Here is a 15,533-nt window from a genome sequence, read left to right as displayed (position 1 = left end):
GTTGAGACTGCTTCCTCCATCCATAAGGACTCTAGTGAGGTGGTATCCGTTAATGATTGGATCAAGAATCAGGGCGGCTGAACCCCCGTGATGGATACTGGTTGGGTGGTCCCTGCGATCAAAGGTGATCGGGCAGGCTGACCATGGGTTAAATTTGGGAGCGACGGGCTCTATGGCATAGACGTCCCGTAATGCGCGTTTGTGCTCGCTTTTGGGGATATGAGTGACATATATCATGTTCACTGCCTTCACCTCGGGGGGAAATTGCTTCTGACCCCCGGTGTTTGGCTGACGGGGCTCATCGTCGTCTTCGCTTGGGGGTCCTTTTCCCTTATGTTCGGTATTTAACTTACCGACCTGTTTGAAAACCCAACAGTTCCTGTTGGTATGATTTGTAGGCTTATCGGGTGTGCCATGAATCTGACAGGGCCTCTCGAGGATTTTGTCTAAGCTGCATGGCCCATCTTTGCTACCTTTGAAAGGCTTCTTCGGCTAACCAGACTTAGGACCACTGAATCCGGCATTGACTGCCGTGTCGTCTGTGTCATCGTTGTTGTTATTCTGACGTTTGTTTTTATTTCGGTGAGGTTTACCATTGTCGTCCCACACTTCGGATGTGCCGGGTCGCCTGAGCTATTGCTTCTACGAGCCAGCCAGCTATCTTCGCCCGCACAGAAGGGGGTCACGAGTGTCGTTAAGGCTGTCATGGTCTTCAACTTTTCCTGCCCAAGGTGTCACGCGAGCTATTCATCACGGACGCTGTGCTTAAAGGCCGCTAAGGCTTCGGCGTCCGGACAGTCTACGATCTGGTTCTTTTTAGTTAAGAACTGATTCCAAATCTTGCCAGCTGATTCACCTGGCTCCTGAATTATGTGACTCAAGTCGTCAGCATCCGGTGGCCGGATATAAGTGCCCTGAAAGTTAGCCCTAAAAGTGTCTTCCAATTCTTTCCAGGTTTCGATGGAGTTTTCTAGGAGGCTATTTAGCCAGTGTCGTTCTGGGCCTTTCAGCTTTAGAGGAAGATATTTAATGGCATGGAGATCGTCTCCTCGAGCCATATGAATGTGGAGAAGAAAATCTTCGATCCAGACGGCCGGATCTGTCGTTTCATCGTACTGTTTGATGTTTACGGGTTTAAACCCTTCTGGAAATTGATGTTCCATAACCTCATCGGTGAAGCATAGGGGGTGTGCGGCCCCTCTGTATCGCGCAATGTCGCGGCGGAGATCGGCTGACATCTGAGTTCGGTTCTGATCCCGAACATAGTAACGATCGTCACGCCGGGCTTCATAGCCATTATCTTGCGCCGGGGCACGACCCCTTGATCCATAGATTGATCTGGTCTGACCAGCTTTATTGGCTAGGTCACATTGCAAGTCGTACGTGTATCCAGCGGCTGTCGTCTCCCTGCCTCTTCGGCGGTGGGGTGTGGGTTGGTGTTCGGCTTGATATGCCGTTTTGTCCCGTCCACATGGTGGCCGGTCTGGTTGATCTGCTTGATCCTATTTCGACGGTATTGGTTCAAGTACTTCATCGTCGAATTGAGGCAGCAGCTTGCGCCTAGGGTAACTTTTGACAGGTCGCTCTTGGCTGTATTCCTCAGCGACTAGGACCTTAGTCCACCTTTCATTCAGCGTGTCTTGCTCTTCTTTGAGCTGCTGCTGCTTCTTCTTCAGGCTCCGGGCTATAGCAATGAGTTGTCGCTTAAAGCGTTCTTGGTCGAGGGGTTCTTCTGGGACAATGAAGTCTTCGTCATCAAGGCTAACCTCCTCTTCGGATTCTGGCATGTAGTTGTTGTCCTCCGCATCTTTGTTGCCAGCGTGTCCGGGGCTATATTCACCCTCTTGCCTTTCATCCTGTTCGGACGTGGCCTCGACGGGGTATTCGGGATCTTCGGCACGGGGGCGTAACTATCGACCCGCTCGAGGCGGACGATCGAGTTGGCACGAAGCACAAAGCCACCAAACACAAAAACTTGCCCATAGCGAAAAGTTTCCTTGGACGCAGCATCATTGTTGATGAAGAGGTGAGCCATTGATCCTTCTGTCGATGATACAACGGAGCTCTCAATTAAAGCACCAATGTCGGTGTCAAAACCAGCAGATCTCGGGTAGGGGGGCCCAAGCTGTGCGTCTGAGGATCAAAGGTAACTATGGAGAGGGGACACAGTGTTGACCCAGGTTCAGGCCCTCTTAATGGAGGTAAAACCCTACTCCTGCTTGATTATATTCAAGGGTATAGGGGTTACAAGAGTTGATCTACCTCGAGATCGATTCGGTTAACCCTACATAGCTAGCCTAGCAATGTTGTGATCCTGCCTCCGATCTATTACCCTCCGGTTTATATAGACAGCGGAAGGGCTTTAGGGTTGTACAAAGTCGGTTTTACAAAAAGGGAATAAGATATTCGGACACCTATACTTGCCAGCCACGCATACGGGAGTCCTCACCGAACACGGGAAGTGATTTTCTGTCTTGTATCTTGACGGCCTATCAGTCCGGCCCACATTAACAGACCGGACGCCCGAGGACCCCCTAGTCCACGACTCCCACAGGCACCACGTCCAGCTTGTTAAGTTAATGGAATATATGATGTGTTCCTTTCAAAAGAAAAAAAAATATTCTCTTTGGTTACAAAGTTTGCTAGGAAAATCTTACAATCAGATAAGAGCGAGTAGTCCGTTGAGCGTGAGTATTATTTCCATGAACAGTTATGTATGATGCACACAACTCTGTGTGTGTGTGTGTGTAATGCTGGTATCGATACAAACGGAAAAATTAAGACTAGAATTTCTTTGTAGTTACTGAGTGAAGGAAAGTACAATATGGGAGCGTGATGAATATAATCTCAAATGCAACTAACTAGATATGCTTACACACATATATATAGCACCGATCAGAGGTTGAAGAACTCTCAGACTGCCGACTGGTTCGGTGCTCCTGTCACGCTTCCATGGACAGAGACCTGTCGTCCTCCTCGCGAATGGCATTGATCATCCCGGCGACCTCCCTCATGGTCGGCGGCACCTCGCCGGGCGAGGCGTCGATGCACCTCATGGCGACCTGCAGCAGCCGCACCATCCGCTGCTCGCTGACGCCGTCGCGGGAGAGCAGCGCGCGGTCGAACACCTCGGCGGTCCACTCCTCCTGGATCACCGAGGTCACCCACCGCGCCAGCTCCGCGCCGTCGCCCTGTGCCGCCGTGGCCTTCCCCGTGAGCAGCTCCAGCAGAAGCACGCCGAAGGCGCGCACGTCCGCGCGGAGACCGGAGCTCCGGCTGCTGCCGACGGCGGCGGCCAGCGGCGGCGCGATGACGCCGTACTCGCTGATGCAGGGCTCCATGCCGGCCGTGAAGAGGATGTTGGTGGACTTGAGGGCGCCGTGGGCGATGGCGCCCTCTGCCGCCGCCGCGGAGTCGATGGAGGAGGACGTGGAGGAGGCGTAGGAGCTCGCGCCGTCGCCGCGCATGGTGGCGTGTAAGAAGGCCATGCCGTCGGCCACCTTGGTAGCGATGTGAAGGCGCGCCGGCCAGTCAAGGGGGGCCTGGCTGCTCTCTATAGAGCCTGCAAATCATCGTCGAGAAGAACCTCGTTATTTTCTTCGCTCGGAATAACATTTTACTGCGAAGTAGTAATGCTCGAAGGAGCATAATCTTACTAAGAACTAATGCATGCAGAAAGAATCGGGAATTGTTTATCTTCTGCAAGGAGTCATAAAAGTTGGCATGTGTTAGCAGATTGTTCATGATGATTGCTACAGAAATGTGCATGAGGGCAAATTTCTTTCCACGGTTTGGGCGTTTCTTTCCTAAAAGAAATTCGAATTTCCAACTTTCAGACCATATATCCAGTGAATGGGTATTAATCTCTTCGAGTTTCCTGTACATAATTATCTTAATTTGGGATATTTTGATACTCCAAGTGTTGAAACTTTCTTGTTTGAATCGATGTGATGTGTAGCAGTTTGTATTTCTCTTCTCCGACTTTTTATTGTAACGAGAAGAGCGAAGGAGCATACCGTGGAGTAGCTTGTGGAGGCTGCCGTTGCTCTGGAACTCGTAGACCACCAGCTTCTCCTGCGCGGCGCAGTAGAACGCAAGCGGCGGCAGGACGGCCGGGTGCCTCGCCCGCGCGACCCGCTCCATCCGCCGCCGGAACTCGTCGTCGCTCGCCGACGCGTCCTTCACCCGCTTCACCGCCAGCGCCGCCCCGCCGGGCACCGCCACCTTGTACGAGCTCCCGTACCGCCCGCGTCCCAGCAGCTCCGCGGGAGACTTGAGCAGGTCCTCGAACCGCAGGTCCTTGGCCGCCGCGGCCGCCGCCGTCGACGTGACCGAGGCCGTGCCCGACCGCCGCAGCACCACCAGCGACGTCGACGCCGCGCCCTTGCGCGCTGGGCTCCGCTCCGCCGAAGCCGGCAGCGAGTAGGCCGACGCCGACTTGCTTGTCGTCGTCGTCGTCGGGTTGCTGCTGTCGAACATGTCCTTGCCGACCATGGCCTTCTTGCCCAGCTTGTTCCTCTTCCTGGAGCAGAGCTTGTACACGACGAATGCCACGATGACGGCACCGAGGAGGACGTACCCGAGGTACATGAGGATCCTCCGCGTCTTCTTTGATTTGCTCTCCCCGGAGGGACACGGGGAGAACATGGGCTCTCCGCACATGCCGGCAGCGTTGGCCGCGAAGCTGTCGTCGCGGAAGCGTCCGGTGTTCTTCGGGATAGGTCCGGTGAGGTTGTTGTTGGACACGTTGAAGGTCTCGAACTTGTCGAGGTCGAAATCAGGAATGGTGCCTTGGAAGTGGTTGTCGTTGGCGTTGAACCTTATGAGGCCGCGCACGTCGCTGAGGCCGGCGGGGATCTCGCCGGAGAAGTCGTTCCTGGAGACGTCGAGCACGTGGAGCTTCCTGAGGTTGCCGAGGGAGCTCGGGAGGGCGCCGGAGAGCTGGTTGCGGTCGACGTAGAGGTGGGTGAGGCCCGAGCAGGCCGAGACGCCCGCGGGGAGGCCGCCGCGCAGCGTGTTGTTCTGCAGGCTCACCACGCGGAGCGCCGGTGCGGCGCAGAGCGACTCCGCGTCGATGGTGCCGTTGAGGCCTAGGGACTGGAGGTCGATAACCTTGATCAGGCCGGCGTTGCTCGCGCCGTTCTCGAAGCACTTGACGGTCCCTCCCCACTTCGAGTCGCTGCCGTTGCGGCCGCCGGTGCCGTCACAGGGGTCGGTCGACGCGTCCCAGCCGAGGTCGCTCGCCGTCTTCTCGTCGCCACCGGCGAGCTTGGTCAGGAAATCGACGAGGGAGTCCAGCACATCTTCATCCTCCTTACCTCGAACCTCACACGAGCAGCAGACCAGTAAGGCCACTACGATGGCAGCAGCCACGGCAGGAATCCTCCCCATGATGTGATGAAGATCGAGCACAGCTCACTGAACCCCGGTGGTGTGCTGGACTGAGAGCTCTGTGATTTTCTGACGTGAATTAAGGAGCCCGGGATATGGCTGCATGCATGGCGCTGGCTGGCACGCACGGGTGGTTGCAGTTGCAAGTGGACAAAGACGGCGAAGTTTTCAAAGGCCGGTGTGCATTTGGCGCGCATGCTGTGGCCAGGGAACAAGGTGGAGGCGCCAGATGCCGGCCGGGAGGGAGGGCGTCCCTCTTCTCCATCTGCGTCAGGCGGCCGGCCGGGGCGACGGCACGAAATGGTCGTTCGGAACACGACGCACGTCTCGATCATGGAGTCTGCCATACGGGAATCTCTCCGTTTGGTGAACTGAACAGAGATCTCATTTGACGTAGTGCTAATTTGGAAGGCATGTGTCTCAAGCTGTTTGTTGGGATGATGACTTGGTATTGCGTGCGTCGTGGAAAATGACCGTGTTGGCTGATTTGATGGGCCGATCTGTTGGTGCTTTTGCCATGGCTAGACCCAGAGTGACATGTGGAATCAGCCAAACGATTACTGGCGGCTGTTGCTTCTCTGCCAATTACAGTACATCTTAACAAATTTGTTTGCTCTATCAGAATTTTACAATAGCAGGGGGGAAACGCAAGCAAGCATCTGTGGAAGTTCATCATATCATTTATTTTCTTAAAGGGAGGCAAAAGATTTACCTCATCTCGTTAATAAAGAAGAAGAGATAACATAGTTTAGGTTTTAAAGGAGAGGCAGAAAAGAAAGCCTCTCAAAATACAACATAGATACTACTCTTGTGGTATCAAAGAGCTCAAATGCTTTCCCCGGGCGAGGACCCAATTCCTCGCTTTGTTACAGAAAACTCGCGCATTTCTCTTGTTCTAAAGCTCCCAGGTTACTAGCATAATGAGTGAGGCGACAGCCTTCCTTCTATGTCCAGGCGCGATACCGTGAGTTTTCACCACCCGTAGACCGAAGTCAAACCTCCCTAATCGGCAATGGCCAGCTCCGACGCGTCAAGAAAACCTCTAACGACGGTCCAAACTCGTAGGGAGTATCGACATTTGCAAATGATGTGTGCAGCGGTCTCCGGCTCCCTTTTGCAAAGCCAGCAAGTTCATCATATCATGGGCTTCACAGTCTTTTTCACTCTATTCACCCGCAAGTCTTATTCATAACAAAAAGAATATTTGAGTACTTGTGGGGAATTTAGTTCCCATGTGTAGGGTTCGTACAGGTGACATCTACAAAAATGTGTTTGGTTAATGTTAGATGCCTCAAATTTTCGCTCGCGGCAGTTGATTTCGAGGCTGAAGACCGAGGCAACGTGACGAGCGCCAGCGAGGAACGCCCATCTAGGGGCGACCGAGTCATGACCTCGCCAGAGATGGGAATGGCGCTAGGAGTGGCATAGGGTTGTGATGTCCCAGACAGAGACGAGTAAGAGGGTTGATTGGTGTTGAAGGGAAAGGGGGGCACGAAGAGTCTAGAGAAGGAGGGGAGGGGGTTAGTGGGATGGATAGGGCAACAACAATACATGGGAGGGGCAGGGTGGTGAGGCACGTGGGATAGCGCCGACAACCGCGGTGGGCGAGCGCGGGCGGGAGCAAGTTGTTAGGGCTGGGTAGGTGGAAGGCTCAGAGGGAAATAAATCATGTCAGGGGAGGTGAAATTTGTTGGGAAAGAAAAATGTCTTGAGGAAGAACAAAAAATATCTCTCGTTGTTTCTCAGATGACTCGAGCGACGGCAAAATTATATTCAAACACATAATGTATAAACGCTAAAAAGGCTCATGTACGTAACGCTAACACATTTTTGGATGGTTAGGAGGACAATGGCATCTCCGGCCCATCAGGGTTCAAGTCCTAAACTTGACGTTGGTGCTTGCATTATTTCTGGTTTATTTCAGACTTCCGATGATGTTCGTTCAGTGGAAGAAGACGTTCTCGTCGACTGCGAAGCGCATGTGGTGACTTCATAAAATTCTAAGATGCTATGCTGGCTCAGTCTTTTAAGGTGCTCATAAAGTTAAGGTGCATGTGTGCGTGTGTTCATAGTGATGAGTGTATGCTCATGTACTTGAGCGACTTCGATTGTACTATGTTAAAAAAACACATCTTTACTTACTCGTTCGATTTAAACAAGGTATAGGCTGCATCTCGTTGTTAGTTTTGCTGGTACGAGCACTCGGAGTCCTCCTCTTCGAAGCCTTCGACATCAGTTGACGAACCCAGCCCCCACTGCGTCCCTTGGATGGGCCCGCCCATCAACGTTCACTCTCTCTCTCATCCGTCTGCTTGTTTTTCTCTCTCCCATATTTTGCTATAGTATGTACAACTTTTCATAGAGAAAAATCTTGCCAATTTGCTACAATCTGTATTGTTGTTCTTAGAGAAAGGCTGGTTTTTAAGTTCATGAAATTATAAAAAGTTCAAGAACTTGAAAGAAAATCATGAATTTGCAAAAAAGAAAAAACCACAGTGTTTTTAAAAAGTTCATTGATTTTGAAAGAAAGTTCAAAAATTTGCAAAAACTCGTTGTTATTCAAAAATTTCCATGAATTTGAAAAGAATGTTCATTAATTTTGAAAAAAGTTCATGATTTATTTTATAATTATTATTTTTAAAAATGTTTATGAATTGTAGAAAAAGTTCATTGATTTTAAAAAATATCATTAATCTTGAAAAGAAAGTTCCTGAATTTGTAAAAAGTACATTGATTTAAAAAAACATGAATTTGCAAGAAAAAGACATTGATTTTAAAATAAAAAACATCAGTTTTGCAAAAAATGCTCAAGTATTTCGAAAAAGTTCATCAATTATTAAAAGAAATCTCAGATTTGGGAAAAAATCATGTATTATGAAATTCTTCAAAGATTTTTTTAAAATAAATTCAGGGATTTGGAAAAGGTTCATTAAAAAGGCTCGTGGATCTCCAAAAAAAATCAGTGATTTCAAAAAAGTTCACGGATTTAAAGAATAAAGTCCACGGCTTTTGTAAAAAAGTTCACAAATCTTGAAAAAAAAATCTAAATGAAAAAAGTTTCACACATTTGGAAAAAAGAAAAAGAAAATAAAAAATCGTATAAGAATCATCCAGAAAACCCCGGGTAGTGACAGAGCTTCCGTGACCAAAAGAAAAAAAAAGAGAAAAAAGAACTAAGTTTATACTAAAAGAGGAGGTCGTGAGTTTGAATCACCTCACGTGCAACTTTTTAGGCAAGGTAACAGAAAAAGGGCAAAGGTAAAATGGGTCGGCCCAGCGCGGTGGGCGTGTGTGTGCGCTTGATTGCGGATTACACATTAATGGGCGTAGAAGGCGCCAAATAGGAGTTCAGGACCACTCGCGACCACTATATCTCGCTTCACGCGAGAGTTCGTTCCATCTCGCTAAAGGATTCCCTCCCACCTGTGGCCACTGGGCCAGCCTATATTCGCTATTTTTTCATTTGATGTATTTCAGTTATGTTTCCTGTGTTCGTCCGTTCGCTGGGTTCGCTACCCTGTTTTTTTTTTCCTTTTCCCTTTCCTTCTGTTTTTTACAGTTTGTTTTGATTTTTAGTTTTTATTTGCTTTTTCATCATTTTCTTTAGTTTTTCATGGTTCTTACATGTAATCTTTATTTCTTCACAATTTTTCTTTGGTGTTTTCTGTTTTCTTTGTTTTGTTTGTCCGGTTTCTTTGTTTTTGTGTTTCCTTTCTTTTATTTTCTTTCATTTTCTTTGTTTTTTATTTCTTTCTTGTTTTCATCAGGTTTTCTATTTTCTCTCGGTTTTCACTATTTTTTTACAAACATTTTGGTATGTATGTAACTTATTTATTTTGTACATGTTTAACATTTTTCAAATACAAGATTAATAGCTTTTTAATAAATGGTCAACGTTTTTTTTGTACACATTAAAAAAATGAAATGCTTGATTAACATTTTTCAAATACTAGATTAACATTTTCGAATTCATACGCGACATTTTTTCTATATACATTTAACATTTTTCCAAATGCTTGATTAATACTTTTCCAAATAGAAGTTTAACATTTTTTAATACATGGTCAATATTTTTTCTATACACATTTTACAAATGCTTGATTAACATCTTTTAAATACAAGTTTAACATTTGTTGAATACATGGTCAACATTTTTCTATACATATTTAACATTTTTCAAATACTTTATTAAAAAAATCAAATATTTTTTAAACATTTTTCATGTGCTTGATTAACATTTTTGTAAATACATGATCAATTTATTTCACACTCATTGTATATTTTCTCTATACTTTTTCTGTGTACATGAGAAGCATTTTCTCTATACACATTTAATATTTTTCAAATGCTTGGTTAATATGTTTTCAAATATTTTATGTAAAGTGTTTTTTGTAATATATTTATTTAGAATATTTGAAAGTAAAAACTAAAGTAAAAAAGAAAAAAGAAAAACAAAAAACATGAAAACAACGATGTGGCCTCCCGCGCATTTGGGACAACCCATCTAGGGCTCCTCTTGACACGAGACTTCCCTACGTCTTGCTATAAGCGACACATAGTGGCGCTGGTCAGCCCTTTATGTATGTGTCACGTTGTGGTTGTCTTTGTCTTTTGGTTCGATTTCATTTTTTTCGAGTCAGCGCATGATGAAGAAATGCATAAGATGTGTGCATCCTCATTCGACCATCCTTTTTTCTATTTTTCCATATTTCTTCCTCCGTAAAAAAATGAAAAAAGTTAAATGCATTTGAACAAACAAGCATGAAAAAACATTGAAATTATGAAGTTGCAAGTGTTGCAACACTACTGCAACTGCATTGCTGCTCAATGCAGCTTCAACTAGGGCATGAGGGGGTTGTCAGTGAGTTGCATGTTCATCACTAGACTTGAAAATACAAGTGTTGTAACCTGAGTGCAACTGTATGTCCGTCAATCCAATTGCAACTGAGTCGGTATGGTGGTTGAAGGCTAGTTGAATGTCCACCCACTAGGCATGTAGTTGCATGGCCTCTAATGCGACTGTGTATGGACTTGTAGGGGGATTGTCAGCCAGTTGCATTTCTACCACTAGACTTACAACTGCAAGCGTTGTAAGCCGACTGTAACTGCATGACCCCAGACAAGACTAGGGATGGGATGTGGAGTTGTTGCTCACTTACATGTCCATCACTAGACGTGCAACTGTAGGGGAACATACTACGCAATAAAAAATTACCGTGCAATCACACCCAGGAACACTATGGAGATGTATGGAAAGACCAATCTCACCAATAAGAACACGGCGAAGAGAAAGAAGATGTTGGTGTAGATTCGCTAATTCCCGCAGCTAGGTTATTCCACCTAGCCGCGGGAATTTCTCCACTGATCGAGAGTCAAGTAGATGACTCCTTTGCGATATCCACGCACACCGAGTAGTAGTTCAGCAACACTTTGTCATCCAAGACAAAGAGGTACTGGAAAACTAGAGGGAGGGGCAGCCTTCCGACATATCGGTCCAAAACTAATCTAGACCATGGAGAGAGAGAGAGAGACATGGCACAGGGGAGGGGTGCACCTACGTGGGGCTTGTCTAGTCTAGGGGGGCACCCCTCTCCTCTATTTATAGGTTGCCAAGGGGAGGGGAAGTCGACTTGGGGAGGGGTTCTCCCTGGTTTGGCTGAACCCTAGGAATCCTCCCAAGAGTCCCCTAGAGCAACGGCTTGCCACCCAAAGCACCTCATGGTGTGCCCCCTTTTGGCCATTGGGGCCCATGTGGCGCATGCCCACTTGGCCCGGCCAAGTGGCAGCCCTCTAGGACCCATTGGAATGTACTAGGGCTGGAAAAAATCTTGAAGCTCGTGACCTAAACAAGTAACTCATGACTCGGCTCGAATCGACTCGAACTCGAAGAATAACGAGTCGAGCCGAGCTTTAGTTTAAGATCATTTATAGACCAAGTTAAACGAGCCAATCTCATGAGTACTCGTGTAACTCATTAGGCTCGTTACAAGATATCAGCCAAGCACCCCGCGTCCTAGGCACACAACACAAGGCCCAGCCGTGCAAGGCACCTTACGAATGTGAAAAAAATTATTACTTGCGAATGCAAAGGGTACATATTAAACATGTACAATGTTCACAAACAATGTTCATTTTTACTTTATTCGTAAGGTTTTATGTTAGAACCGAGAGAGGGATTTGGTGGAATAGTTGTTGTATTGCTTGAGCCTCGTGGGCGTATATATAGGAGTACAATGATCTACTTGGAGTACAAGACAAGCCAGAACAAATCCTAGTCTATCTCGTCTTTCATAATAATCACGATACTCAACATCCCCCCGCAGTCACAACGGTAGCGATGCTGACGGTGAGACTGGAGAAGAATCCGAAGGCAAGCTGATGGACACCCCCCACAGTCGTAACGATCGATGCATCGCGGAGTCGTGGCTGGAGTGAAAACCGACGAGGTTGCTCAAGCAGGCGGTAGCCCTTTATGCCGTTTGTTAATGTAGCCGAGAGCGCGGGTGGTGGAGCCGTGGTCGAGGTAGCCGTGCGAAGAATGCCGTGGTCGATATCGAGTCGGGGTAGCCAGTGTCAAGGAAGTCGTCGTGGAGCCGCGGGCGCAAGGAGGTGCCGAGTTAGTCATGGGCACAGTGGTGTCAAAGTAGTGGTGCGCCAGGAAGTAGATGATGTGGACGACGCATCGCGCTGGGGTTGCCAACCCCAGGGACATATCGTAGACGAAGGCACGCGTCGGTGTTGCCAGCACCGGGCATGCGTAGATGCACGAAGACGAAGTTCACAACGCGCCGCACCAGGCTTGCCAGGCCCGGGGACACGTCGTGGACGAAGGCACGCGGCAGTGTGGCCAGCACCGGGCATGCCTACACTGGGACCTGCACGACCTGTACGCCATGCCGAAGAAGTCGGAGAGGCCAGTAGAGAAGGACTCAACGACGGTTGCGGCGCCAATCGGCGCGGGGCCAATGTCGCCCGCGGTTGTCGGAGTAGATGAAGTGGTCGGGATAGATGACGGCGACGCTGGTGATGGGTTGGTGCTGGACGAAGACGAAGGGAGTGGACGGGCGGCTGCGGCGGCTACGGGGGTAAGGCAAAGGTATTAGGGATGCCTAGTCCAGAAATGAAAAATGAATTTACTTTATGTTGTCAAATAATAAATTCCTTGGAAAGTGTTGGTATGGAGGGCAACCGTGAATATGGCTGGCCATGGAAAGTGAAAGTATGGTTGAAAAAGGAATAACCTTTATTTTATGTTTGGGAACCACCTATGATATATCTAGCATGGGAAGTGTTGGGAGCTCTAAGTCGTTTTCACTAATGGGAAAAGTATGCCTCTCAAAATGTTTTTATCTCTAAGTTTTTCGCTTTGAGCTCTAGCACCTCTACAGATCCCTACTTCCCTCCGCGAAGGGCCTTTCTTTTACTTTATGCAATTTTTATTTTTAATTTGAGTCTCCATCTTCTCTTATAAATCACCAACTAGGAGGCACTATGATTGTACTTGAGCATTGGGTGTAGCTAATATGCGAGTGTGTTTCATGAATGGATCAATGATTGAGCATGATGGGCTAGGTATAACTTATTTTAGCGTTGATATTTTGAAAGACATGGTTGCTTGTTGATACGCTTGAGTATTTAAGTCTCATGTCAAAACTAGACTATTGCTTTGAACCATATAAAAGTCCAAATGTCCATGCTACAAAGAAAAGAATATGTGATGAATATGTTAGGCAGCATTCCACATCATAAATTATGTTTTTATCATTTACCTACTCGAGAACGAGCATGAATTAAGCTTGGGGATGCTGATACGTCTCCAATGTATCTATAATTTTTTATTGTTCCATGCTATTATATTATCATTCTTGGATGTTTTATAATCATTTTATAGTCATTTTATATCATTTTTGGTACTAACCTATTGACATAGTGCCAAGTGTTGTTTTTTGCATGTTTTTTACATCGCAGGAAATCAATACCAAACGGAGTCCAAATGCAATGAAACTTTTTGTGGTTTTTTTACCAGAAGACATCCATGGGTGAAAGGATCGATATGGTTGACTAGAGGGGGGGGGGGTGAATAGGCAACTAACAATTTTTGGACTTTTCTTAGTCAAATTAAACTTTGCAACAAAATAGGTTGTCTAGATGTGCAACTAAGTGAGCAACCTATATGATACAATGACAACTAGCACACAAGCAAGCAAAGGATGTAAAGCAAATAGACTTTAAAAAGTAAAGGCACGAGATAACCAAGAGTGGAGCCGGTGGAGACGAGGATGTGTTACCGAAGTTCCTTCCTTTTAAGGGGAAGTACGTCTCCGTTGGAGTGGTGTGGAGGCACAATGCTCCCCAAGAAGCCACTAGGGCCACCGTGTTCTCCTCACGCCCTCACACAATACGAGATGCCGTGATTCCACTATTGGTGCCCTTGAAGGCGGCGACCGAACCTTTACAAGCAAGGTTGGGGCAAACTCCACAACAACCGGAGGCTCCCAACAACAACAACAACACCATGAAGCTTCACCACAATGGAGTATGGCTTCGAGGTGACCTCAACCGTCTAGGGTGCTCAACACCCAAGAGTAACAAGATCCGCAAGGGATAAGTGGGGGGAATCAAATTTCTCTTGGTAGAAGTGTAGATCTGGGCCTTCTCAACCAATCCCGAGCAAATCAACAAGTTTGATTGGCTAGGGAGAGAGATCGGGCGAAAATGGAGCTTTGAGCAACAATGGAGCTTTGGGGGAAAGAGGTCAATCAACTAGGAGGAAGAAGACCCCTTTATATAGTGGGGGAACACATCCAACCGTTACCCCACTGAGCAGCCCCGCACAGGGCGGTACTACCCCTAGGGAAGGGCGGTACTACCGCTGAGAGCGGTACTACCGCTCCCTTCCTAGCGGTACTACCGCGCTGAAGAGGGAGTCAGGCCACTGGCCCCATAGCGATACTACCGCGGGAGAGGAGCGGTACTACCGCTCTGAGCAGTACTACCGCTTCTACTGCCGCTTCTAGTGCCGCAAAACTCGACACGAGAAAACATCGTCTCGAATCGAGGCGGTAGTAGGCGCGGTACTACATTGCTACTATGGCCGAAACCCGTGGGCGGTACTACCGCTCTGCGGAGCGGTACTACCGCTGAGAGCGGTACTACCGCTCTGTGGAGTGGTACTACCGCTAGGGGGGCTTCGGCGGTACTACCAATGTAGATCGCGGTACTACCGCTGGCACAGGGCGAAGCAGGTACGGAAGAGAAGTGCAGCTCCAAAGATGCGACAGGAAGACGACAGGTGTGATAAGGATGTGTACGTGTTGATTCCACCCAAGTCTTACCAAAACGGATCCCCTCTTAATAGTACGGTGACTCCTACGAGACCAGTCCACCAACACGAAACGCAGGAGCTACACCGTCTTGAATAAAAACACCGAGAGGAGGAAATCGTCTCGTGCCAATGGATGATTCTCTGAAAGAACTTAACGCACACGATTAGACCGCAAAAGCATTGTCATCAATCACCAAAACCACTAGGGAATAAATATGCCCTTACAATCTCCCCCTTTTTGGTGGATTGATGACAATACGGGATTTGCATAAACACGATATAGTAAGCATACAAACCCGAAGTGCTTTGGACTGCACAGCACACATACTCAGATCAAAGCTCCCCCTACATTTTAGAGACCAATAACCTAAGCATGGTGTATGAGAGCAGCATAGATGATATAACAAGAGAAGCACGCAACTCATGAGCTAGATAGACATAGATAATGATACTGAAAGGTAAGGTAGCATATGTCTCACACCATATGATTCGAACTTAAGTCTCACTCGAACTTAGGTCTCACAGACAAACCAACCAAAGCAAATGCGAGGAAAACATGAACAAGACACAACCACGAACAAGACACAAAGACACAACTCGCAAATCCCTAAACTCTCTCCCCCTTTGGCACCGAGACACCAAAAAGGAGAGGGAGTGCTGCTACCACTCCAGGTGAGAGCAAAAGAGGGACACACGCATCCGATCTCAGAGTGGTCATCAGCGCCACCATCGTCAGCCGGGAAGTGCTCAGCATCAGAATCAGTCCAAGGGCAGTGCTGCTGAAAATCCACTCCTCCTCCTCGGTGAGCTGATCCTC

General features: G+C 47.7%; 1 protein-coding gene across 1 annotated transcript; it reads right to left on the bottom strand.

The window, feature by feature from the left end:
• Positions 1-2,942: 2,942 nt before the first annotated feature.
• On the bottom strand, positions 2,943-5,423 carry LOC123114781 (probable inactive receptor kinase At2g26730). The gene is made up of 4 exons (XM_044536194.1): positions 4,492-5,423; positions 4,017-4,074; positions 3,657-3,752; positions 2,943-3,562 (listed from the first exon to the last, which is right to left on the bottom strand). Exons 1-4 carry the CDS (start codon positions 5,389-5,391, stop codon positions 2,943-2,945), a joined length of 1,674 nt encoding a protein of 557 aa, XP_044392129.1. The 5' UTR covers positions 5,392-5,423.
• Positions 5,424-15,533: the final 10,110 nt, after the last annotated feature.

Source organism: Triticum aestivum, chromosome 5B, assembly GCF_018294505.1.
Source record: "Triticum aestivum cultivar Chinese Spring chromosome 5B, IWGSC CS RefSeq v2.1, whole genome shotgun sequence".
NCBI classification, from domain to species: domain Eukaryota; kingdom Viridiplantae; phylum Streptophyta; class Magnoliopsida; order Poales; family Poaceae; genus Triticum; species Triticum aestivum.
The sequence above is the reverse complement of the archived record's forward strand: the minus strand, read 5'-3'. Positions and strand labels throughout refer to the sequence as shown.